The sequence below is a fragment of the Mytilus californianus genome, unplaced genomic scaffold (assembly GCF_021869535.1).
Source record: "Mytilus californianus isolate M0D057914Y unplaced genomic scaffold, xbMytCali1.0.p SCAF_2, whole genome shotgun sequence".
In the NCBI taxonomy this organism is placed as follows: Eukaryota; Metazoa; Mollusca; class Bivalvia; order Mytilida; family Mytilidae; genus Mytilus; species Mytilus californianus.
In genome coordinates, this window is record NW_026262668.1 from 78,005,871 (window position 1) to 78,030,847 (window position 24,977).

Genomic DNA, 24,977 nt, shown 5'->3' on the forward strand with positions numbered 1-24,977 from the left:
GGTCTTAAATCATTCTGAACACTGCTCTTATGGTTTTTTCATTTAAGGAGATATGGAAAGATTGTCAAAGAATCTAACATACACAAATGTACAGGAAAGCCAATATCTACATATCTATGGGTGTCAACACAAATATTTCAACAGAAAGCAGAGTCCATCACCATGAGGAAAGCCAAAATATAAATATAAGTTTTCTTCTTACAAAAGTATTTCCAAACCTTAATAACCTATTTCAACTTTTCAACTGGTTCTACTCAAAACATGGGAAATTTAATACATTATTTTTTTATATTATTTCAATAAAACTTGAACAAACTTTGTAATATTTGTTTTAAGATCAATTCCAAGTTACAATCAATAACTTGTGAATGCTATGTCGTAATACTTCATAGAATGTTACAGAGGTTTTAGAGGTAAAAAATATTCTGAAAACAAACTACTAAAATACAATCCTCTGAAAAGTCATTCTGGAACAAGGATGTTTTATGGAGTTGTGCTGTTGTTAATGCTTTAAATGGGTTAAAGTCTGCTACCATTATCATATTTTACATCAAACATTGTCTTTTTTAAAGGCATTTCAAAACCTAATGATGCATTAAAATTTTCATATTGCAAATTTTTTTCAAAACATTATCACTAAAAGTAAGGAAAACAAACTGGGTAATTCATCAGCTTTATGTTACATCAAGTGCCTGGCAATGCTGTGATCAGTGTTTTGTCCTCTTTTTTCATAAAACATTAAATGTAATGTATCTGACCACGAAAATGAATCAACTGTCAATCGTTACATAAACATCATGTGACCCCATTTAAATGTGACAACAAAAAATATTATTCAAGAAATGGATAAGAATCTCACCGATACAATCTAAATGGTCCATACTCCTACTTCTTCTATTGTTCTTCTTTACAGAACTTGTCTTGCTCCGAAAACAATGCATTTTAGATGGTAAATTCCCAAGTCAAAATATCACATCTGATGATTTGTAACTTTAAAATACGCCATTTACTAAGATTTAAGCTGGATAACCTATTTTAAAAGTTCATGTTCACTAAAATATTTATGATTTGTTATGGTACACTGCTCAAGGAGAAAAATATATACATGTACCTGCATATAGATAAACTACCAGCATGTAAATAACCCTTCCATCATAAGTACCAATAAAAACTATTCATAGAGTATAACATTCACATGGTCATTTAGTATGTTTTTACATATATTTCAATTATTATAAAGACCATATATCATTCAATAAATTTTAAGGAGCTGACAGTAAACAGTAAGAAATCAAACTGAGAATGGTATTAAAGTGTTCATCTAGTACATGTGCATGAATTCATATTGAATAATCCTTTTGTACTGAAATTGGAAAAGTTCAGAAAGGACAGTCTAATCCCACAGTCACAACAGCAATCAGTAGATTTAATAGTGAAAATCATATAAAAGCCTACAATACCAAATAAGGGGTAATGTTAGTTCTTGCCTGAGCTAGTCCAGGGTCAGTCAAATTCATTTGAAACTTATCCACATGAGCAGAAGTTTGCTGTTCATTAACAGATAGCAGGACCATTATAAGTGAGAACAAAAATAGAAAACCATTTGCTTCCCTTTTGATTATAAAAGCAAACCTAGTAGCCAGAACAAAGTAAAACAGCACCTATTTCTCAGCTGACAAGTCTACAATGCTTTAGTTACAACAGAGTTGAACAAAACAAAATCATAAGATCCAAATGCTGCTGAACATACTGTTAGGCTGTTAGTTTTCTCGTTTGAATTGTTTCACATTTGCCATTTCAGTGCCTTTTATAGCTGACTATACAGTATGGATTTTACTCATTGTTGAAGGCCGTACAGTGACCTACAGTTGTTAATTTCTGTGTCATTTGGTCTCTTGTGGAGAGTTGTCTCATTGGCAATCATACCACATCTTCTTATTTCTATAGTAAATAATTAAAAAAACAACTTAATCCATTCTCAGGTCTGTCTTAATGTTTGAACATTTTGGAAACATATTGCATCAACCTATTAAATAAGCTATTTATCAAAGATGGCATCTTCTATTAATGCCAAGCTTATCAGTGTCATCAACCTTTATACTACACCATGCATTTAGTATGAGATTTTGTTTAAAAATAACAATATGACCAGTTTGACTAAAAGTATTTGTTGGATAGAAAATGAAAGTGGCACTGATCACCAATAATATATGGATCAGTTTTAAAATTATCATTTCTTATACATACAATATCATCAAGGATCACACCTCAATATTTGGTTCCCTTTAGGTTGTATATATTTCTGAGATGCTTATACTAGAAGTTTAAAATTGATGGCATTGTAATACTTCATACTGACATACAGGTATGCTGAAAATATGTTTGCTTTATTTTAAAACAGTGTTCAGGTTTTTTTTTAAGGGAAATAAGTAGGCTTTCATCTATGCCAAATTCAACTCTTTTCAACTCCATTTACTTTTTTTTTACACAAAATTTTTCTCAAATACCAATGACTGCTATTTGAAAATGACATCTTAAATGGTCTAGATCATCACCATTTGAAAAATATAATTATGAATTCAGAACCTTCCAAATATCATATAAAATTTTATCTTCTGTCAAGTGAATTTATTTTAAATTGCTTTTAAATGTCAAAGCTTGATATTCACCTTTTATAATTTCTACTAAATAAAAACGCCTTTACTTCCCTATTAAATATTGTGTACATTTCATACAAAAAAAGGTTATCTATTCAGTACTGGAACAAAGAATTCTATAAATCTTGAAGCTTTTGTAAATTACATCATTGCCATAACTAGGTGAAAACCTATTATTTCCAAGTCTAGTTCTATAGTTACAACAGGGCTATCAATTTTTATAAGCCCTAAAATAAATTCCTTATCAAGGTCTTGTAGCTCATAGAAGACATGTAAGCTCAACTTTTCCATAATACCCATTATGATAAAAAAAACCATTCTCATAACTTACATTCAGATGTTCTTGGAAAATTTACACGCATTCAAGCAGTTTGAATCCACATCCCATTTTACATGTACTTTGAAAGTCCACTAGAGTCAGCAAAGTAACTTTTTTAAATTATGTGCTAGTACTATCATTTCAAAGCCTTCCTAAGCCTTTGGTCAATTTAGAAGCTACAGTATTGATGTTAATTTAAAACAATGAATTCTAATGTTAATGATATCTTTAACTTCATCAAATAAAAAATCTTTTAAAGCTTTAAAAAATAAAAATGAACCATAAAATAAATTTACTTTGTAATACATTTACATTAGTTTCAAACAGAACAGTTACATTAATCTATATAGTCTTACCTAAACTGTACTTCTTAGATTTATGGAAAAACATTTTCACTTTGTAACTAAACCTTCCTAGTAGAAAATATCCATTTCTGTTACAAATCTAAATACAAAATTCCAATACAGCCCATTATGGTGTAATCCGTCCACTTTATTTGCTTTCTTCAATTAACACTTTGTTCAAATACCCGCGGAAAAATTGTAAATCACACGGGTTACATGCCTGAGTACCCTTAATACCCGGTTTTTCTATAACAATCCCAAGTGATAGTATTACATCTCAATATAAAGAAGTTACGCACAGTAAAATCTGCTGTGTTTAATAGTCAATTTCCCCTCCTACCACTTGCACTGAGAATTGGCAAGATGCTTTGCAGTGAGAACCATTACTTTCACTGTTATAACTAACAAAATTCAATTACTATAGTATAGACACTTTAGCCTACAATGGAATCATTTGATGATTAAATCTGTAAACTATATCACACCAGTTCCATACTGTTTATTGTACAAATCAAGTGTTTTTGTCAAATTTCCTTGTAAGTCATAAAGAAAGAAAAAAGTTTCCTTCTTTTCATTGTTTTATTTTCAATTTTAATAAATATGATAGATCTTAAGTTTTTATTTGAGTGTAAACCTAACATAACAATAAATACCCGCAGTAACAATAAAGGTTCTAGGAAGTGAGACACCAACCCCTTAACAAACAAACAAATGTTGTATGGTACATTATAATCAATTTGTATTAATCTTTTCCTTAAAGTTTGAAATCCCAGGAGTAATTTTTTATTTGTTTAAGCATATACAAATCTTGACTATATCTATGCATGTATACTTCTTCTTTTTCAGGAAGTCGACCCTATCTGCTGGGTCACCGCATTTAAAAATTGTCTATTTTTAAAAATGCGTTATTAAAAATTTTATGTACTATACATTGTTAGATCCAAAACAGGACCTCATATAAAAGGAAGATTTTTATTTTCGGAGTATGCTTAATAAACTCACAGGAGTAAATTTGGTTATTTGGAAAAAAAATTCAACAATATAAAAAAAGTCACAAACTGCTATTACTCTCAATGTTTTCAATTTAATCATGTCTGTATAGAAAACAACATGGTCAGCAAAATATCTCATTTCTCCTGAGAGTGTTCTTACATCATGCTGAGATCATCAGTCTGAAAACATCTTTAATGGCTTCTCCTTACATCATCAAACTTTACCAATTTCTAGACAAATTACTCTAATGATTTTCTGTCAATAGTATTTACATATAGACATACATTGCAACTTTGAATATTACCAATTGAATAGTTACAACTTTCCCAAATTTGAAAAATCTTCTTCTCTAATGATTTTATGTCACTTTCCCCAAATGCATTTGATGTTCAGCAGAAAATGTTTTCTGGTCTCATAACTCTGGAATATTGCCTGTTCTAATGATGTTACATCATTTCTCCAAATGTATTTACTGTTGCATAAACAATCCTTACTCTTTCAAATTTGGCAAGCTATCTTTTATTCTGTTGTAATGATTTTTCTGTTATTATTTGATCTGAAGCATACAAGGAAAGGTCAACATATCATATTCTTTATTGAAGTGCTTAATATCTCAGCTCGTTTTCTATCTTAGGTAGTATCAAACTATAAACGATTGATTTTTTAACTTGTAGATGTTAACAATGAAATGAAAAAAAATTGAGAAGTTAGCTGCAAAGCTAAATTTGAAAAATTCTTCCAATTTTGTAAGGATTATGTCAGGAAAAACACTGTGATGTGAATAGAAAGGGAAAGAGATTATAGAAATTCAAAGCTAGAATTAATGGGAGCAAAGCTCACAAAGTGATACCCCAGGGTCAAGACCCTTTCAAAATCAATGATTTGCCGAGAGTAACCTAAAACCTAAAAAAAAGTTAAATGAAAAAAAAAACTGAAGGTACAAAATGGTGGATCAAAGACTCATATGAACAGATTGTGCAGAATGTTTCTTAATCAATGGAAACTGATATAAATCAAATTTATAACATGGTAAATGGGGGAAATCTTTTAAAAACTCCATAATGGAAGGTGCACAACCTCAATTAGTTTGCAAACTTTCTGTGAAGTTCCTAAGATCTGGGTAAATAATAACTAGAGCTGTGTCTCTCACCTTGATCTATGTGCATCTTCCTCCCTCTCCAACATTGTAGACTAGAATGTAATTCATGACTAAAGTCTCTTTTTTGTTGATCTTGTATTGCTGATCATTATGACTCAGACATTAAGTTTCTCTTTATCTACTATAGTGTTTGCAAAAAACATAAAATGGGTAAAAATTCGTAAGGGTTCCACGGAACCCAGTGTCTCGCCTACTTTTGCTGTTAATCGCAGGCTCAACAAAAATGAGGAAAAAAATTAATAAAAATATTCCTCTCTATACAATCTTTTGATTGTAAGTAGCTTCTGTCCAAGTTTGGTAAAAATCCAGGATAATTTATGAATCTAATAAATGTTTTAAAAACTTAAACTGCAGACTGTATGTAATGTTGACTGGAAGAAAAAGTCCATTTATAAGTAAAATATGGAAAAAATGGAACAAAATTTTATCAAAATTTCCTTCTAGATACTAGCTTTTGATCATAAACAAGCTTCTGTCCAAGTGTGGTACAAATCCAGGATAGTTTAAGAAAGTTGTTAAAATTTTAAAAACTTAAACCACAGAGTGAATGTAATGTTAACTGGCAGAAAAACTAAGTCCATTTATAAGTAAAATATGGAAAAAATGGAATTTTTTTTTTACAAAATTTACTTCTGGATACTATCTTATGATCATAAACAAGCTTCCTTCCAAGTTTGGTAGAAATCCAGGGTAGTTTAAGAAAGTAATTAAAATTTCAAAAACTTTAACCACAGAGTGAATATTTGTGGACGCCGCTGCCGCCGCCAACGGGATGTAGGATCGCTATGTATCGCTTTTTCAACAAAAGTCGAAGGCTCGACAAAAATCATCACTCCTCTAAGAAGTGGACTGACAATTTTGACTTTGTTGACCTATTTGTTGATTAGTCTTGCTGATCATATTTACTGCTTACAGTTTCTTTCAATCTTCTGTACTTTTTAACTGAACACAAAAAAGCATAAAAATTGTCATTTAAGGGCAATAACTCCTATAAGGAGTCAGCTGTGTTGACCTATTTGTAAATATTGTCTTGCTGATCATTTTTACAATCTAAAGTTTCTTGCTATCTATAACAGTTTTCTAGATAAAAGGCAAACATGCCAAAAAAAAGTAAAAATTGTCTTTTAAGGGCTATAACTCCTAAAAGCCATTGTTTGATAAGTTCAACCATGCTGACTTATTTGTAGAACTTGTCTTGCTGATCACTTTTGCAATTCAAAGTTTCTGTCTATCTGTTAAAGTTTTCAAAATTATAGACAAAAACGCAAAAATTAGTCAAAAACCCTCATTTAAGGGCAACAACTCCTGTCAGGAATTGTCTGATGATTTAAGCCATGTTGACTTATTTGTAGATCTTGTCTTGCTGACCATTTATGCTATGAAAAGTTTCTTTCTAACTATAATAGTCTCAAGATGATAGGCAACATGTAATGAGCTGCCAAATTGACAGCAAACCAGTTTTTCTTTATTTTGAAGGTGCTTTCATGCTTGTTTGCACCTGCCTCTTCTGAACAGAGAAATTGAAAATCTTCAATATTGAATATTTGTCTACATTTCTTCTTCAGCAACAGCATATAAAAGTTTTAAAAGCACTGGTTGAACAGTTCATAAGTAATTGTGCAGAAACCAAATAAAGTGCCTATTTTCCAATCTATCAAGGACCATAACTCCTGAACAACAAATGTGAAAATCATCAATATCCAACTTGACTTCTATTTTGTCATCAGTAACAACATACTAAAATTTGAAAACAATTAGTTGAAGAGTTCATAAGTAATTGCACAGAAATAACATAAAGTGCCATATTCCAATCTATCAAGAACAACAGTAAAAGTGAAAATTGTCAATATCAATCTTGACCTCCATTTTGTCATTAGTATCAAAATATTTAGGTTTAAAAAGCATTGGTTGAAAGATTCATAAGTTATTGCACGGAAACACCACATAGTGCCATTTTCCTATCTATCAAGGACCATAACTTCTTTGTACTATTTAAAAGGCAATAACTCCTATAAGAAGTCACCAGACAGTTTTGATGTAAATAGAGAGTAGGGTCAGATTTTCTTTATCTATACCAGTTTTCAAGATAATAGACACACTTACATTTTACCCTCATGGTCTATATATAACCATGTCGGCCATGTTGGATGGCAAGCTAGATCATCAGACATATTTTTTAAACTACCGGTAGATATCCCTATGATGGTTGTGGTCAAATTCAGCCAATTGGCCCAGTAGGTTCAGAGGAGAAGATTTTTGTAAAAGTCGACAGACAACAAACGACAATAAAGGGCAAGGAACTGCAAGTGGTGAGAATAGCTCACTGGATCCTTCGAGTAAGGTGAGCTAAAAAAATTGTAATCATCTTTTGAAAATTCTGCTGAAAAAATGACAAAGTTCTGAAAATTTGAAAAAAATAGGAAAAAATTCCTCAGACAAATCAATAAAAGCAGGTGCAAAACTGCAATATATGCACAATCATTCTGTGAAGTTGAAAGGATTTGGGTTGATAACTGTTGTAAAAGTTGATTACCCAAAATTGGTTTCCTCTTTATAACTTGGCTGAAAAGTGACAAAGTTCCCAATTCGGAAAAAAGGTAAAAAATTCTTCAAAATTCTTTAATAGCAGGTGCATAACTTCAAAATGTGTGTGAGATCTTTCTATTAAGTTTCAGGGAACTGGGTTGAAAACTGTAGTAGTTGATTACACAAATTCAGTATTCACTTTTCCTCACACCCAGCCTGCTCAAGTGCCTGTTTACCAATCCAACCAACATCCCCAAACTATGTCAGTGCATTATATGGTGGATGTTTTGAGAACATTTCAACAATTTCTGGTTAGGAATTTAGAGGGAGAAAGGAGTATATATGTGTACTGTAGTGTGCACACGATTTGTTTATGAAACCCGGAAAATGAATGTGCTAATTAAGAGAAACCCTAAAAATAATTTTGGACTAAAAACAAAATAGGAAATGCACAATTGCATTACAATTATTAGGTAAAGATTGTGAGAAAATTTCAATAAACTGTAATAAAATGCTCCGCTGGGCGCAGCTTGATACGACCGCAGAGGTCAAACCCTGAACAGTTGGGGCAAGTATGGACACAACATTCAAGCTTGATACAGCTCTGAATTTGGATTGTGATTAAATATTTGACACAGCATAGGTTTCTGACACAGAATGAATGTGGTCTAAGAACTTAAAAAATTTTAATTTACCTATTATGGTCCAATATCCAAAATCTAAATACATGGTTAGATATCAGCATATCAAAGAACCCCATATATTCAATTTTTGTTGAAATCAAACAAAGTTTAATTTTGGACCCCAACTTGGACCAACTTGAAAACTGGGCCCATAATCAAAAATCTAAACAGGTTTAGATTCAGCATATCAAAGAACCCCAAGAATTAAATTTTTGTTAAAATCAAACTAAGTTTAATTTTGGACCCTTTAGACCTTAATGTAGACCAATTTAAAAAACGGGACCCAAAATTAAAAATCTAAATACACGGATAGATTTGGCATATCAAAGAACCCCAATAATTCAATTTTTGATGAAATCAAACAAAGTTTAATTTTGGACCCTTTTAACCTCAATATGAACCAATTTGATAGCGGGGCCCACAAATAAAAAATCTAAATACATGGTTAGATTCAGCATATCAAAGAACCCCATATATTCAATTTGTGTTAAAATCAAACTAAGTTTAATTTTGGACCCTTTGGACCTTAATGTAGACCAATTTGAAAACTGGACCCAAAATTAAAAATCTAAATACACGGTTAGATTCAGCATATCAAAGAAATAAATGTGGTCAAAGATTTTACAAATCTAATGCGCCATACTGTGCAATTAAAGATTACTTCTTGAAATTTTTCAATATTTGCAATTTGCAAAAAAAAATGATATTTGAAGAATAATTCTTTTTAATTTCTGAAATCTGAAATGAGAAAAATTTGACCCCCACAATTTCTTTTTACCCCCCCCCCCCCCCCCCCCCTCCCTTTTTCCCCAAAAAAATTCTTTCCCTCAAGATATGGTCATAATCTCAATTCAAATTTCCAATGGAGTTTGCAACCATTATTACCCATTTAAATTTACCATAGTGCTAACTTAATCTATTTTATAATAGAATTTAAAATATGGTGTCAAATCTTTCATATGGATTTTTTTGTGAAAAAAAAAGATGCAACATTTGCAAATATTTTTACTGGTCTTACTTTATGAATATGCATTTCTTTAAACATAATTTAATAGCAGTGTAAGGGAGGTAATTAAAACGTTGTATTTGGATTACCTTCCTTACACTGCTTTTTAATTGTCTTAATTGTTCATTAACCATTACTTTATACATAATTTAAAAGCAGTGTAAGGCAGGTAATTCAAATGATGTATTTGATTTACCTCCCTTACACTGCTTTAAATTATATTTTGTACTAAAGTATTTGTCCATTAACCAGGACAACCTTGTTTTTCCCCCTTTTTTGCCCCTAATTCCTAAACGGTTTGAGCCATAACCCCCCAAAGCCCATCCTAACCATCCCTTTGTGGTATGGAAACTTGTGGTATAATTTCAGAGAGATCCATACACCGTTCCACAAGTTATTGTCTGGAAACTAGATAATGCTTATTTTTGGCCCCTTTGTGGCCCCTAATTCCTTAACTGTTGGCACCATAACCCCCATAATCAATCCCAACCTTCCTTTTGTGGTATTTAACCTTATGGTAAAATTTCATAGAGATCCATTCATTTAAACTAAAGTTATAGTGCAAAAACCAATGTGTCTACGGACGACGAAGTCGACGATGACGCCAATGTCATACCAATATACGACCGCAAAAATTTTTTGCGGTCGTATAAAAAGTAGATCCAGAATTCATTCAGATGAAAAAATGAAATAGGAAGCGCTTAAGTACATCATGTGAGTAAGATTCTGTGAAAGTTTCACAAAATTCTGTCCAGTGGTTCAGAAGCAGTTGCTGATACAAAAGTTGCACAGAAGGACGATCATACAGAGGAACAGACGGATGGACTCTTGTATTAATTTGCATGGTTTAAATTGGTTATCTTCCCTATTAATGCATTTTCCTGCTAATTAAATTTAGCCTTTTAGAAAAATAACAAAGAGTTTAATTTCACTCACACCTTTTTACAATCATTATTTTTTGTTGACAGTCTTTATCAAAGTGTTGAACCTAATCAATACAAGTAAATGAAAATATTAATGAGATAACAAACTGGTCAAACATGTCAGGGGTCAGCCATATAAACTTCAATATACATGTTATGTTTTACTCCATCTCTGGTTTGGAATTTGCCTTTCAATAGATAATACAAAAGTTGCATTTATATTTTTTTCCTCATGTACAGTGAACGATTTTCTTGAATTTGGAAATATCATATCTACATGCAGATTAAATGTTTGGTCCCTTATAAAGATATTAAATGAAATATCTTCCAAACATAAACAAATGCTTTATTTTAAATTAAAGGAAAATAAGCTTTAATTCCTTTCCAAATAATAATAATGATCTTTATTTTCACTCTTGGCTAAAACATCAAACTGTTACTGCATATTAATTGCTTTTCATCAAAATTACAATAGGTTTAACTGCATATGACTTGTAGAAAAATGGATTTAGTCAACTACATTTTGGCAATGAACACTAAACTGCAGTTTGAAGGCCAAAGGGAGCTAATTCAAACACTTTTTTGCAACCCCATTTGTACATAATTACAACTATTGTCAGAAGAATTTTCACAAAAGACAACCTTACATACTTAAATTTCTGAAATGTTTAAAGAAAATTCTGTCAGGTCCAACACTATTTTTTTACAATCTTTAAACTTTAAAAAATAATATATATTTATAAAGTAGCTTCATATTTCTGTGGTCTTGAAATAAAACAAGAATTTTTTTCATGTGCTGTGAAAAATATGTAGTTTTAAACAAAAGACATCCAATAATCATGGAGAGGTTAAATAATATTGTACCATTATAATAGTGGTTACTTTAAAAGTATAGTCCAATTAAGACAGATACCCCTTTCCATGTAAATGGCAATATGAAATGTTCAAAGACAGATAACCTAATTTTGACTTAAAAACATCAACGTCTTTACTCTGACATTGTACTTTAAAACTGTTTACATGTTTAGCAGCAGAGCAACATGAAGGAACAATATTGCTTATTAGAGCAGATAAGATTCTATTGGAGTTTCTTTTAGTATTATATTAGTATTACAAACTACTGTATAATAGGATCAAACCCAGATCTTTTGTTTTTCTAAGCAGTTTTGGTAACTGTCGCATCATTAAAATTCAGAAGATTTGAACATTTAACAGTTCAACGAGCATTATATATACAGTTTACATACATGTAACTCTTGGTCGATCATGATCCCGATTTTCTACATGTTCTTGTATACTGGATAATGTATCATATCCATATCTTCTATCAAATTCTGATTTCCCATTATCCATTCTAACCACCATTAAATCTTGTAATCCGGGCACATCACAAGCATTCTGTAATCATATACATTTGTACATGTTAATATTATGGTTTTGTGTATTCTAACTAATTTTATCGTTCAAAATGAGTTACATGTTAAACTTTATATTCAATGGTGGATTGAAAATGGCAGATAATTGAAATCTGAAAACCTCCAAACTTTGCAACACAATCATTACAACCATTCAAAAGAATTTCTGTGCTTTTTTAGGTGTATTGAAAATAATAATATAACAATTGTAGCCTTCCTATCGACCTCATACAAAGGCTATAATTGTATAATATTCGCCAATTTAAATTTTGATTGTCATAATTCAAATTAATGTGTAAATTTAGGTATAACGTAACTACATGTAACCTCTCTTTTTGCATATTTTACTTATTTCATTCATTGATTCAAGCAAAATGCTACCTTTGGTTTTTTTTTTATTTGTGTCCTTTGATGGTTACTTCATCATCATAACTTTTAATGCCTCCTCTTATTCAAATCATAAACGAGGAAAATGATTGAAACTTAAAAATACAATTTTAGACTATATCAACATTACTCAACAAGCTCTTCCTAAAGTTTGATTGCAAACTATATTTAAGTTCAAATATGTAATGTCAACTTCAAGTAATGGGTTTTGCTCATTGTTGAAGGCCGTATATATGGTGCCCTATAGATGCTTATGTTCATGCATGTCATTTGGAGTTTTGGACTCTGGTGGACAGTTGTCTCAATGGCAATCATACCACATCCTTCCATACTGCCATATCTTTACAATGTGTTAGAACATTACACAAGAAATAGTGAACTACACCTCACTGTAATGAAGAGATTTTACAGACAGTTTATCTATCGAATACTACTAAAATGTTACACCTTCTCTTCCTTATGACATGTCAAAGTTTTTAAATCCTGGCGCAGAACAACAAAAACTGGTTGCCATGGTATCACTGGCTGATTTCCATCTTCTAGCACCTTGGAAAGCAATCCTGTCTCAGCATCTAAAATTTGAAAGAAATATCAAAATATTAAAACTCAGAAAAAAATACATCAATTCAAAAGCAGACTTGAACTTGAGAAACCAAGCCATGGTTAACATAGTGCTCTGTTCTGTAAAAGGTAGAAATTTAAAAAGTAGAATACAATTTTGTTTATAAAAGATGCAAACTCTTATAAATAAATCACAAAATTACAAAACTTACAAAGATTAAATTGAAGCAAAAAATCATGGCAAGCTTGTACAATTATTTTTAATTTACTGGTATATATTCCCTTTATCTGATGGGTTTCTATATTCACTCTAAAAGAAAGGGGGCTGTTCACTCAAAAGCTATGTGTGCTGACACAACATTAAATATCTATCAATCATTAATAAAAGAGATTGATGTTGATATAGAACTCAACTACACATGTATTTACAGTGTTGATACAGTTTGAATTCCAAACAACTGGATAATTTTATTAACACATGAAAACATCACACTCACATCAAATATTATTGTTTACTTTTGTATACCAGACATATCTGCATGAGTTATCTCAGATAATGAAACATTTTCAGAAAATATGTGAAAGAGAACTTAAGAAACATGACAAACTGACAAAAAGTTTGCCTAAATTCATTTGTTATAGAAGAATTTTTATTAATCTAATCAAGAACCCATAAAGGGCATCATTTTACAACAATATTATGCACAATATGATTGGAAAAAAGCAAAACAGAAACCTAATACCATACTATAACATTATGGACAGGATCAAGTTATATATAATTAATGCAATAGGAAAGACAAGATATTGAGTAGAAAGTTCCACTGATAATCTGTAAATAAGCATAGATAATGAGAATAGAGTTTTTCTTGCTGTTCTTCAACTTGAGTAAATTGGAGGTCCTCTATGATGAGCTATAGAACTCAAATTACTGCAGCAAGGTCAGGAAAACCAATGTGAAATATATTACAATTTTGGAAAATTTTTATTCTCTATAATGGGCAAACCAAAGACTGTATTTGTGAATTTCTTTTTCAAATCAAATAATTTCTGATTTTTGTATTAATCTTCTACATTTTCAGAATATAAAAATGTTTTTAAAATATAACTTTTTCACTTGAGAAAGGTTTCACTTGAGAAAGGTTTCACTGGAGAAAGGTTTCACTTGAGAAAGGATTTTATTGAACATTTATGAACACAATAATATAACCTTTGAATTAAACAGTAAACAAATCTATTTAAACATGGAAATATTATATTGTCCCAATTATTCAAACTAATATTTACAAAGATTCCTTACTTATTATGCCCACTGAAGAGAAAAAAGTAGTTCTATTGTCCTGGGCATTGTTTGTCATAATAAAACAGATCAGTAATGTCAACCACACCTGTGACAAGACATGAAAGAATAATCAAAGGTTCTAGCACATATATTTTTACTTTTACTATCTTTTTCTATCCTTCATAATGCATACTGAATAAATGGAAATGTTGAAAACACTACTTGTACATTAAAAAGTTTTCAAAATTAGAATGTTGGTATATCCTTCAGATTTAATTTTACTGTTTTCAGACATAACAAGGGCAATAATGTTTAGTGCCTATCCTTAAAAAAAAGTTTGGTGGCTTATAAAAGACCTTGAAAAAACTGAAAATTCTTTCCTCTACAGACATATTTTCCTTTACAGACATATATATATATATATATATATATATATATATATATATACAAATCTAAATTGAAAACAACGTTCAAACCTATGATTGCGTTGGATAAAAACCGCAATTTTTATACGTGTGCATGCAAAACAAATTTCTTGGTAGAGGGGTCTAAATACAGCACAAACAACATTTTCCAAAAGACCAAAAGTGAAAAAGTATATTTTAACAAAACGCATTTGACTAGCAGGTCGAACAACTGATGTTCTTAAACCCTGCTGACTGCCATTGGCGATTGCCAAATAAACGGATCACCAGATGTAACAAAATGGATCTTATTATTGATTTATTACCAAACAGAAAACAATAAATTTGCAGAAAAGATGGTATACCGCAAACATGAGGTGCAAAATTTGTACACCATATCCGGATTTTGACAATTAATGTCTCTTCAGTGATGTTAGAAATCGAAACGGTATTTGGAAGGCCATATAATTTACCTCAATTTAGGATAGACTCTTGAATTTTGAAATATATATATATATACTGATATTGATATCAGTAGCAAAGGAAATACATGTGATCTTATTTATCCATATCAGGCGAGATAACAGGTATTTCAATGCAATTTATTGTCTAAGTATATATGACAACTGAAAACCAATAAATTAAATGAGCAATTTATATCAAATTGTAGTAACATAAAAAATCCATACTAAAATAAATGGGGAATGTGTCTATGGGACACAGATGATGCCCCCGCTTGCATAAAATATTATAAAGGGACATAACTCAAGAACGGTAAAAGAGACGTTACCCAAATTTGTATTTGATCTGAGTTTTGTGGTAATAAGCATTCTGTATAAGTTTCATAACATTTGGTTGAGGCAAACTAAAGTTAGAGAACGGAAATGAAAAATTCAGCAATTTTTCCATTTGTAAAGGGCATAACTCTAGAACTGTAAAAGAGACGGCAGAAAAATTCAAATTTGATCTGTGTTTTGTGGTAATAAGCATTGTGTATAAGTTTCATAACATTTGGTTGAGGCAAACTAAAGTTAGAGAATGGAAACCAATTTAGGACGTACGGAAGGACGTACGGACAGACAAGGGTAAAACCTAATGCCCGCTCCGCTACGGCGGGGGCATAAAAATAAATCTATTAGAGAATAACTTAAGTATGCAAGTAAATGCAACACAACCTATGACAAACACAAATATTAAATAAAAATCCAGCAGTTGGTCTGCTAAACCCCTTTCCAAAAAGTCATTTCCGGAATCCTTCCTTTTATTCTAAAATAATAATTTGAAGCAGGTTATTTCCCTTGTTGGGAAGAAGAACTGCTTTGCAGCAATGAAGCGTCAACAAGAGTCAACAATTAGCACTTTTAAATCCCTGTTGATTTATAGATAATGTATTCAACATAGTAAACACCTACATGTAGTATCTTTTCTATCGATTTTTAGTCATCAAGTAAAAACTCAGGAGATGATCCACCAAAAATTGATAAAAGCTAAGGTCTAAAAGTAAAAGAATAGGCCAAATCAGAAATTCATACCTGCCAACTGTCACTATTTGCGGGGGATTTCGCCCATGAAAGCACCCAAATCTAAATTTTGAAAGAGCAATTTTTTATCACAATTCAAAACAATCAATTTTACCATGGCTATAGGATTGTGAAAGTATGAAGAAGCAAAAAAACAACTTTAAAATAAACTTGAAGGCCCCTTTAAAGGTTTTGTAGGACTATAAGTCATAAGAGCCATCTTACACATAAAACCCCTATGGGCATTTTGAAATGTTGGCAAGTATGGAAATTCCATTTCATTTCTTGTAAATTATGATTTACAGTTTAAACACCCTCTTGAAAGGTTATTGCTTTAACTAAAGATTGATTGATAGTTGCTTGGTTGTTTAACTTCCAGTGGCAAATATTTCTTGCTTGTTGATGACAAAAACAAATTAACAATACATAAAATAGGTAGGTCCAGTGAAAGGTGTTGACCTGGATGGAGGGTGGAAAATTTGGACCGCCACTGGAAAATTGATTAATTGGATAGGGACAGAAATTTTAAATTATATATATATATATAATTCTTTATTTAAAGAGGGTTACACAGTTAGCTATAAAACTAATCTTCCCTGAGGCCCTCATGAAATACAATGAAATATAACAAACAATTACAAAATATCAAACAAACACACATATATGAAAAAATGAAATAAAAAATTGTTATGAAATATACAATTTTCAAAACAGGTAAAAATTACAAATTCATATAGTATTGGCATCATTCAAATTACCTCAACAATATCTTAAGTTTGAGTAAGTGTGTGAAAATTATTATACATATAAAATTACACAGCTTCTTTATGTTCCAACAAGTAATTTTTTAAATCTTTTTTGAATGAGCTTGTACTTGAGGTTGATTTTTTCAGGGATGTTGGTAAGTTATTCCATAAAATAGATCCTGAATATATAAAAGATTTCTTATACAGCTCTGTTTTGGCTTTTGGAACTTGTAAATTTTTGCAAGACGCATTCCTCAAATAATATTGGTTTATTTCTGGCATTTCTTTAAATTTTTCAGTGAGATATACAGGGGCTTCGTTCTTAAGGCATTTCTGCATCAAAACAGATTTGTGGTATGAGATTCTGTTCTCTACTGTCATCCACCCAAGCTGTTTAAACAGTGGAGCTGATGATGAAAGTGGATCAGCATCTAAAATAAGTCTTGCAGCCCTTTTCTGCAATTTTATTATTCTAACTAGCTCATTTTTAGCACAACCACTCCAAATAATACAACAATAATCTATCAGTGGGAGAATATAGCCATTATAAAACAATTTTCTTGAATCAATATTTAGAAATTTCTTGATTTTAGAGAGTAAATGAAGTCTGGATGATATTGATGAACATAAGTAATTAACATGGCCTGTCCAGGACAGATTAGAGTCAATTCTAACACCTAAAAGTTTTTCAATTGATGATTTTTGAAGAATATTATTCTCAATAGTTAGAACTGGTTCTGCTTGATTTAAACGCAGCCTTTGTCTTATAACCATACATTTAGTCTTATCTGAATTTATGAACATGTTATTTTTATGACACCATTTTTCAACACATTGGAGATCATCTTGTACTTTTAATCGCATATCAGCAATACTCTTTCCTGATGTATGCATAGTTGTGTCATCAGCATACAAGTCTGTATGGCAGTTTTTGATGTGTAATGGAAGGTCATTTATGTACAAAACAAACAAAATGGGACCAAGTATTGAGCCCTGTGGAACACCAAAATTTATAAACTCTTTATCAGAAAACTGTTTATTTATATGGACTTGCTGTGTTCTTTCACTCAAATTGCAACAGGCCACCTACAGACCCCTCAACAAGTTGTATGGATTTTTAACATGCTGAGAAAGTGGCATTCTCTCTACACAAGGCATCTCAATTCTAACCTGATGTGGCTGTGAATTTATGCATCCTGCACCAAATGGACATCCCACTTTGTCAAGGGTTTTACTGACGGTTGGAAGATGATCAAGAGTGCCATATTTCTATTCCCCACTCACCCTTTGGGTGCTTTAACTAAAGAAGGGAACTATATGATCTTAATACTTTACCCTTATAAAAAAGATTATATTAGGCAATATGGATCAATTTGAAATTACCTATTACTCTTCCTAAGCCCCCATCTGTCAGAATTCATAACCACCATTCTTTCAGTCAACCTCCCATTTTTTTTAAATATCTAGGGAAAACACTGCATGATGCCATATGTTTAAGTGTCAGAGGTCAAAAGTATAAACTGAATTATGTAATGCATTATATCTATTTGTCATGAAATTGATGAAGTAATTACTGAACCTGTGAACCATATTCAAATTTATTATATTCATCATATTTCATAAGGAATAGGTGCATTAAATTTCATTTGTTATCAGAAGAGTGTACTTTGTAAATTAGCATTTATTCCATTATTGCTTTTACTGGGAAGGATCATATATATATGTATAGCCTTGATACTATAGATGAAAAGAAAACCTTGATAATTACATCATTGAAGTAGAAGAAATAACAAATTGTCTAATAAACTTGTTAACTAACTCTGGTTAACAGTGGCAGATTTAGGTGGGGGCAAAAAATGGTCAAAAATAAAATTTGCATTGATACACTTGGAGCTTTATTTGACTATTATGGACAATATGGCCCCTTTCATCGAACCCTAGATCAGCCACAAAAATATTATACCCCTTTATGTATTAAATTTGAAAATATATTGTTCATTTTCATCTTGTTCAAAATATATTTCATTTTTTTTTTATTCATTTCATACAAAGAATCACTTTTATCAACATACAATCAATTGCTGATCAAATTCATAAGAAGATCAATTCTATTTCCTAATCAGAGAACACATTGACTCAAACAATTCTATCATATTTTTGTTGATTTTAGAGCATATCATATGACTTAATACTCTAGTCTTTAGCAACTTTCTGCAACTGTTAATTAAAATAATGTGTATCCAATTAAAGGGATTCATTTGCATTTTTACAAATAGAAAAAAACTTCACTATTATTGATAAAATGAATGATTTTGACATTTTACAATCTTGAATTAACAGCCTGAAGAATGACATCATCACTAACTAACATGCATGCATGTGCATGAGTCAGAAATTGATCTTTCTATTCCATTACGGATAATTGTTTTCCAGGACTTGCTTGTTGAGGAATTTTATCTTGTTAAGGTTATAAATATAGTCTGGATGGTAAAGAACAAATCAGGTTAATGTGTAACATGGCGAGTTATAAAACCTTCTCTTATCATCATTTTATTGCAGAGGAGAAAGAATTATGATTGAAAATACATACTTACAGTGTTTTATGAGCAACAGCCAGTACAATAATTTTACATGTACAAGACATTTATTACATCTTAAAACACTCTCAGGTGTTACAAAAAACAATTGTACAATGTCACCAAATAAGTCTTAGAAAACATCATAACTCTATTAAATATTTGAATAGATCAGTACAATTTTGGCTAGTGTGTAGTCAGTTGATCACCTTAACTTAAGTCAATGAAACAATTAAGCCTTTAAAGTTCATGGCAGTCATAAAAAATCTCCACTTTCCCTCCTACACAGTCTGTTAAATATTGACTGATCTTTGACACTATGTGGGCCTATAGCAGGATATCCCTTTTGTATATATATATATATATATATATGTGTAACTTTATGATCACTTAAAATTCTATAGTCTAGCTTTCTGTATAGGACATAGTCTACATATAAGGAACAATGCTGTAAAATAAAATCCTAAGCCATCTCTGTCTGCACCAAAATCTATACCAACTACATTACCATTCAAACGGATCAGCTCTCCTGTACTAGTCCTAAGACCAATATTTTGATATTTTATTTTATGTGTCTAAACAAAGTTTTGCATATACTTACAATTCCAAATTTTACTTTACTAGTCAGAAGCATTGGACTAGTGGCTAACAGTGCAGACTTCTCTTAATTAATTTATAACCTTAATATTCCATTTCTCTACATGGACAAGTAATTTTGGTGTTCACAAACAAGGGTTCAAGTAAATAAGTATAAATTGTTAATGTTAAATAAACTATAGGCTTAGATAAAAGACAATCAAAATCCCATTAACCTTATCCCATCAGTTTTACAAAACTTTCTTGAATTGATTTAAAATGTCTAGTTATTTAAACTTCATCTTCTAATTGAGATTTTATAGTCCCTGTGATTATTGAAATAACAGTTGATCTATGGGAGGATTATAATTTATGGTTACAAATGACATTGACAGTCTTCTCCATACAAAATTATTTTCCCACAAGGTACTACAGATATATACATGTATATATATATATATATTCTTTATCTGTAAGAACAAAATATATAAGATGCAATGCAAGGGAGGATCCAGGGTCAGAGGAAAGGGGGACATGATTGTGGAAAATGGTAAAAAATTTGCAGAGGATACCATATTTTTTTCTCGATCAAATGGTATGCCCTCTATGCCCAAAAAGGATCTGCTACTACATTGGCACTTGGCCAGTGACAGATTGGATGAAGAACAGCAATAAAACTGTTTTTTCTATGAGATAATGTTATTTTCTTTAAATCTTTGGAGAGTTCTCATGTACAATAAATGACATCCACCCAAGTTTTATGTTCCTTACATGTATTTTCAAACTTTAAATCTGTATGAAAACTATTGTCATAACTGACATCACAATTTGAGAGAGGCTTTAAAAAATAGGGATAGTTGCGGTTATCTTCTTAAGGGGTTAATCTTACAGATCTCATTCTCTGGTCAAAATGGTCAATACTATACTGGGACTATTACAGTCCTAGATAATATACAAAATGTATTAGCAATATAGAGATAAAAATACAGTTGGTCCATAGTATTATACCAATATTATTCCGAAAATTTATTACAAAAGGTCACATTCCTTATTTTCAAAATAAAAACAAAACTAGTTGTGTGCAGAGTTGTTAAATTGAATTTTACGCGTGTGTGTGTGTGCGTGGTAAAAATTAGTGAAATTATGTGCAGACGAAACTCACCCCAAACTTGAAGCCAGCCTTCATATCGACAAAACAAATTATCGTTCATATCTCTCAGTGCATTTTATAAAATGACAAACTATGAACTTTTAAATACTACACTTTTTCAAAATTGCGCGAGATCATGATGAATCAATAAACACGGCCTTCTTCACCTGTCAGCCTTGTGCGATTTGCAGAATTCCGACAGTCATGCGTAGGAATACATGATGACAATAGTTTTAAATACATTTTTGAAAAGTTTATACTATTATTGACTTATTCTATAAATAATAATCTTTATTCGCATTTTAATTTCCACTCACTTAAATCGATTGAAATGCACGCGATCTGGTTTAAAATCTGTGTGCGGGATCTATTTTGAATATTGTAAACAGGACCCACGTGGAAGTTGGAAATGTAAACACTATGGATCTAGAACGTTTATAAATATGACGGAGTAAACATTTCATAATAGAAAAGAGTGATTGAATAGTCAAGAGTATAAACGTTTGAACCGACAGATTGGTTTGCGGACACGTGTTTAAAAAAATATAGTCAGTCCCAGTTTCTTACACCCTTGACTATAAAATCGACCAAATTATTTTATCAAGGATTTGTCACAGTATATTCTTACTAAAAAAATCCTTGGTTTGATCTATATTCATAAACCACTTTGCAACATCAAAACCAAGAAGTATGATCTTGAACATAATATATACTATCCCCAGGTATGATCAAGGAAACCTTACTTTTAAAACCTTGTCAACTTGAGAGCAAAATGAGGACATAAAAAAGGTCATATTTCCCTTCAGAAGATTTTCGTTAATTGTTTTGGCATTAATCAGGCCTTTGGTTTTCTCATTTAAATTGTTTCACATTTTGTTATGTTAGAACCTTTTTAAATAGCTGATTATACCATATGGATTTCAATGATCATTGTTGAAGGCCACACGGTGACCTTGACATTGTAGTCACTGGTGTAGGACTGAGCCGTGTGCAAGGGAGCAATTCAGTGTCCCCGGCCAACACTTCTTGGCAAAAAAATATACTGAACATGAAAGAGGATAGTGAATAACTCCTAGACTATAGAAAACTTTTTATTAATGTTTTGCCTGTCACTTGTCACTTTCACAAGCCTCCTCCACTTTTAAGTTCACTCTTACGCCACTGAATGTAGCTGCTTACATTGTCTTTTTGTCAATCATGCCACATCTTCTTATATTTATAAATAAAATGACAAGTATCCGACAGACTACTAAACTCTGAAATATGTGAGTCCTTTCTATAATGAGAACAAAATAAAGTTGAGACATCTTTGCATTTAAAAAAAAAGTATATAAGATCTATTTCAACTATTCTTATAACACGAACGCAATTATAGCAATCGTTACGTAGTTGATCATTATGTGGATGACGTGTTCGCACTCCTAACACGATTTCTACATAATCAAGCACATAATGTTTTACTATGAAACACATGGAATGGAGTATCATAAATCAAGTATATGTGGACGTCATATTCCGTGGTCTCCTTAGTACACTAAATCCATTGGATGTTGAATGTGTACTGATTGATATTTACGTCTTCTAAAAGATACACGATTTTTTTTATTAGTTGTTATTGGCTTTGAACTAGCTGTCTGTAACTGCGAGTACTCTCAGATATGTACTTTGTGTCTTTTTTGTTGTTAGGGATGTATAAATAACCTGCCACGTCCGGTCTGTGTTTTTATTATATGTTTTTTTGCTTTGTATCGATCTGATGAGTTAAGCCAGAGACATATAATACACTATATGTCTCTGGTTAAGCCAATCTCAACTGATTTTTTAGTTTGTTCTTATGTTGTGCTGTAACACCACTGTCCCAGGTTAGGGGGAGCCTCGGAGTTGAGTGCTCACACTCTAATTAAAATATAGTTCTCTGAATTCGTTATTCTCATATATACGAGCACGCGAATTAATATGGATCAGAATTTTAATCAGATTGGAGTGCTCACAAACATGTTTAACCCCGCCACATTAGTTATATGCCTGTCCCAAGTCAGGAGCCTGTAGTTCAGTGGTTGTTGTTGGTTCGTGTCTATCATTTTTGTTTTTCGTAAATTATTTTGTTATAAATAAGACCGTTAGTTTTCTCAATTAAATTATTTCCTATTTTTCATGTCGGGGCCTTTTATAATCGATTATACGGTATGGGTTTTTCTCATTGTTGAAGACCATATGATTGCCTATAATTGCTTACATCCACTTCATTTGAACTTTGGTGGATAGTTGTCTCGTTGGCAATAATACCACATTATCTTATTTGTATACCTCTACTTGCTTAAAAAACAAATAATTTGCTAGTAATTTGTAGAATTTTCTGTTCAATATAAATAAGAAGATGTGGTATGAGTGCCAATGAGACAACTCTCCATCCAAGTCACAATGTGTAAAAAGTAAACAATTATAGGTCAAAGTACGGCCTTCACCATGGAGCCTTGGCTCACACCGAAACAGCAAGCTATGAAGGGCCCCAAAATGACTAGTGTAAAACAATTCAAACAGGAAAACCAACGGTCTAATCTATATAAAAAACGAGAAACGAGAAACACGCACGAACCACATCAACAAACGACAACCACTGAACAACAGGCTCCTGACTTAGGACAGGTGCATACAAATGCAGCGGGTTTAAACGTTTTAACAGGCGCCAACCTTCACCCTAACCTGAAACAGTAGTTTAACATTACAACACAAAAAGACACACTATAAAATATCAATTGAAATGGCTGAATGAGTTAATGGTAGTATGAGTTAATGTTGAGGTAATTTCTTGGCAACAAGGGATGTCAGAAGTTGTACATTAGCAACCCAATACGTTTTCATTATGTATTTGTCAAAACATTAAGGATAATTTAAGGTATCAAGTTCAATCTGACCCAAAGCTTTCAAAACCAAGTAGAATGAACTAGGAAATCTATCTGTTAAATCCTTGTCAAAACCAAACTGTGGACATAAAGAAGGTCAACTGGCCATATTTACCACCAGTATAGATGCAATCTTTTTTCTATAGTACTATATTTTGATTAATTTTTGAACTAAAAACTGGCATCCGATGCATCATTCATCATGGCATCAGAATAACAAAAAGGGCCAGAACTTTGCTTAAAGGAAATGCAACTTTTTATAATAATAGTGAATTTAATTAAACAAATTATGGGCCCTCATTAGGCAAGATACATAATTAGAGGCTCAAAAGAGCCTATGTCGCTCACCTGCATCTTTAACAATTGCAACTTTTTATTAAAAATCCTCATTACAGGGGAATCACTCTATTAATAGTAAACTAACTATTTCAGTCGTGACGTATTTGTAGAACTCACCCTGCTGATCTTTTTTCCTAGTTTCTGTCTATCTATATTACAGTTTTTAAAATAATAGGCAAAAAAGAAAAAGAAACGGTTAAAAAAAATCACATCATTAAAGGGCAATAACTAATAACGAGTCGACTAACAATTTCGGTCATGCCGCCTTAATTGTACACCTTGTCTTGCTGTTTACTTTTGCTATTTAAGTTTCTATCTACCTATTATAGTTTTCAAGATAATAGGCAAAAAAGCAAAAAAAAAGGGGGAAAAACATCATTAAAGGGCAATAACTTCAATAAGGTGTCGACCGATGATTTTGATCATGTTGACTGATTTGTAGATCTTGGGTTGCTGATCATTTTTGCTGTTTAAAGTTAATCTATTATAATTTTCAAGATAATAGGCA

General features: G+C 31.5%; 1 protein-coding gene across 7 annotated transcripts in view; it reads right to left on the reverse strand.

Annotated features, from left to right (window-relative positions):
• The window catches only part of LOC127728229 (disabled homolog 2-interacting protein-like), a 130,649-nt gene extending 109,236 nt beyond the window's left edge, over window positions 1-21,413 (reverse strand). For 3 of the 7 annotated variants that reach the window (XM_052235458.1, XM_052235459.1, XM_052235457.1), the window contains exons 1-3: window positions 21,240-21,411; window positions 12,860-12,984; window positions 11,858-12,008 (exon numbers count right to left, since the gene is read on the reverse strand). In XM_052235458.1, the coding sequence (XP_052091418.1) occupies window positions 11,858-12,008; window positions 12,860-12,984; window positions 21,240-21,288 (325 nt within the window). In that variant the 5' untranslated portion in view covers window positions 21,289-21,411. Of the gene's footprint in view, window positions 1-859; window positions 1,036-3,332; window positions 3,708-11,857; window positions 12,009-12,859; window positions 12,985-21,239 lie in introns of those variants that run through there. The other 4 variants (XM_052235462.1, XM_052235461.1, XM_052235464.1 and 1 more) reach the window with 3 other exon arrangements.
• Between the last annotated feature and the right edge of the window lie 3,564 nt (window positions 21,414-24,977).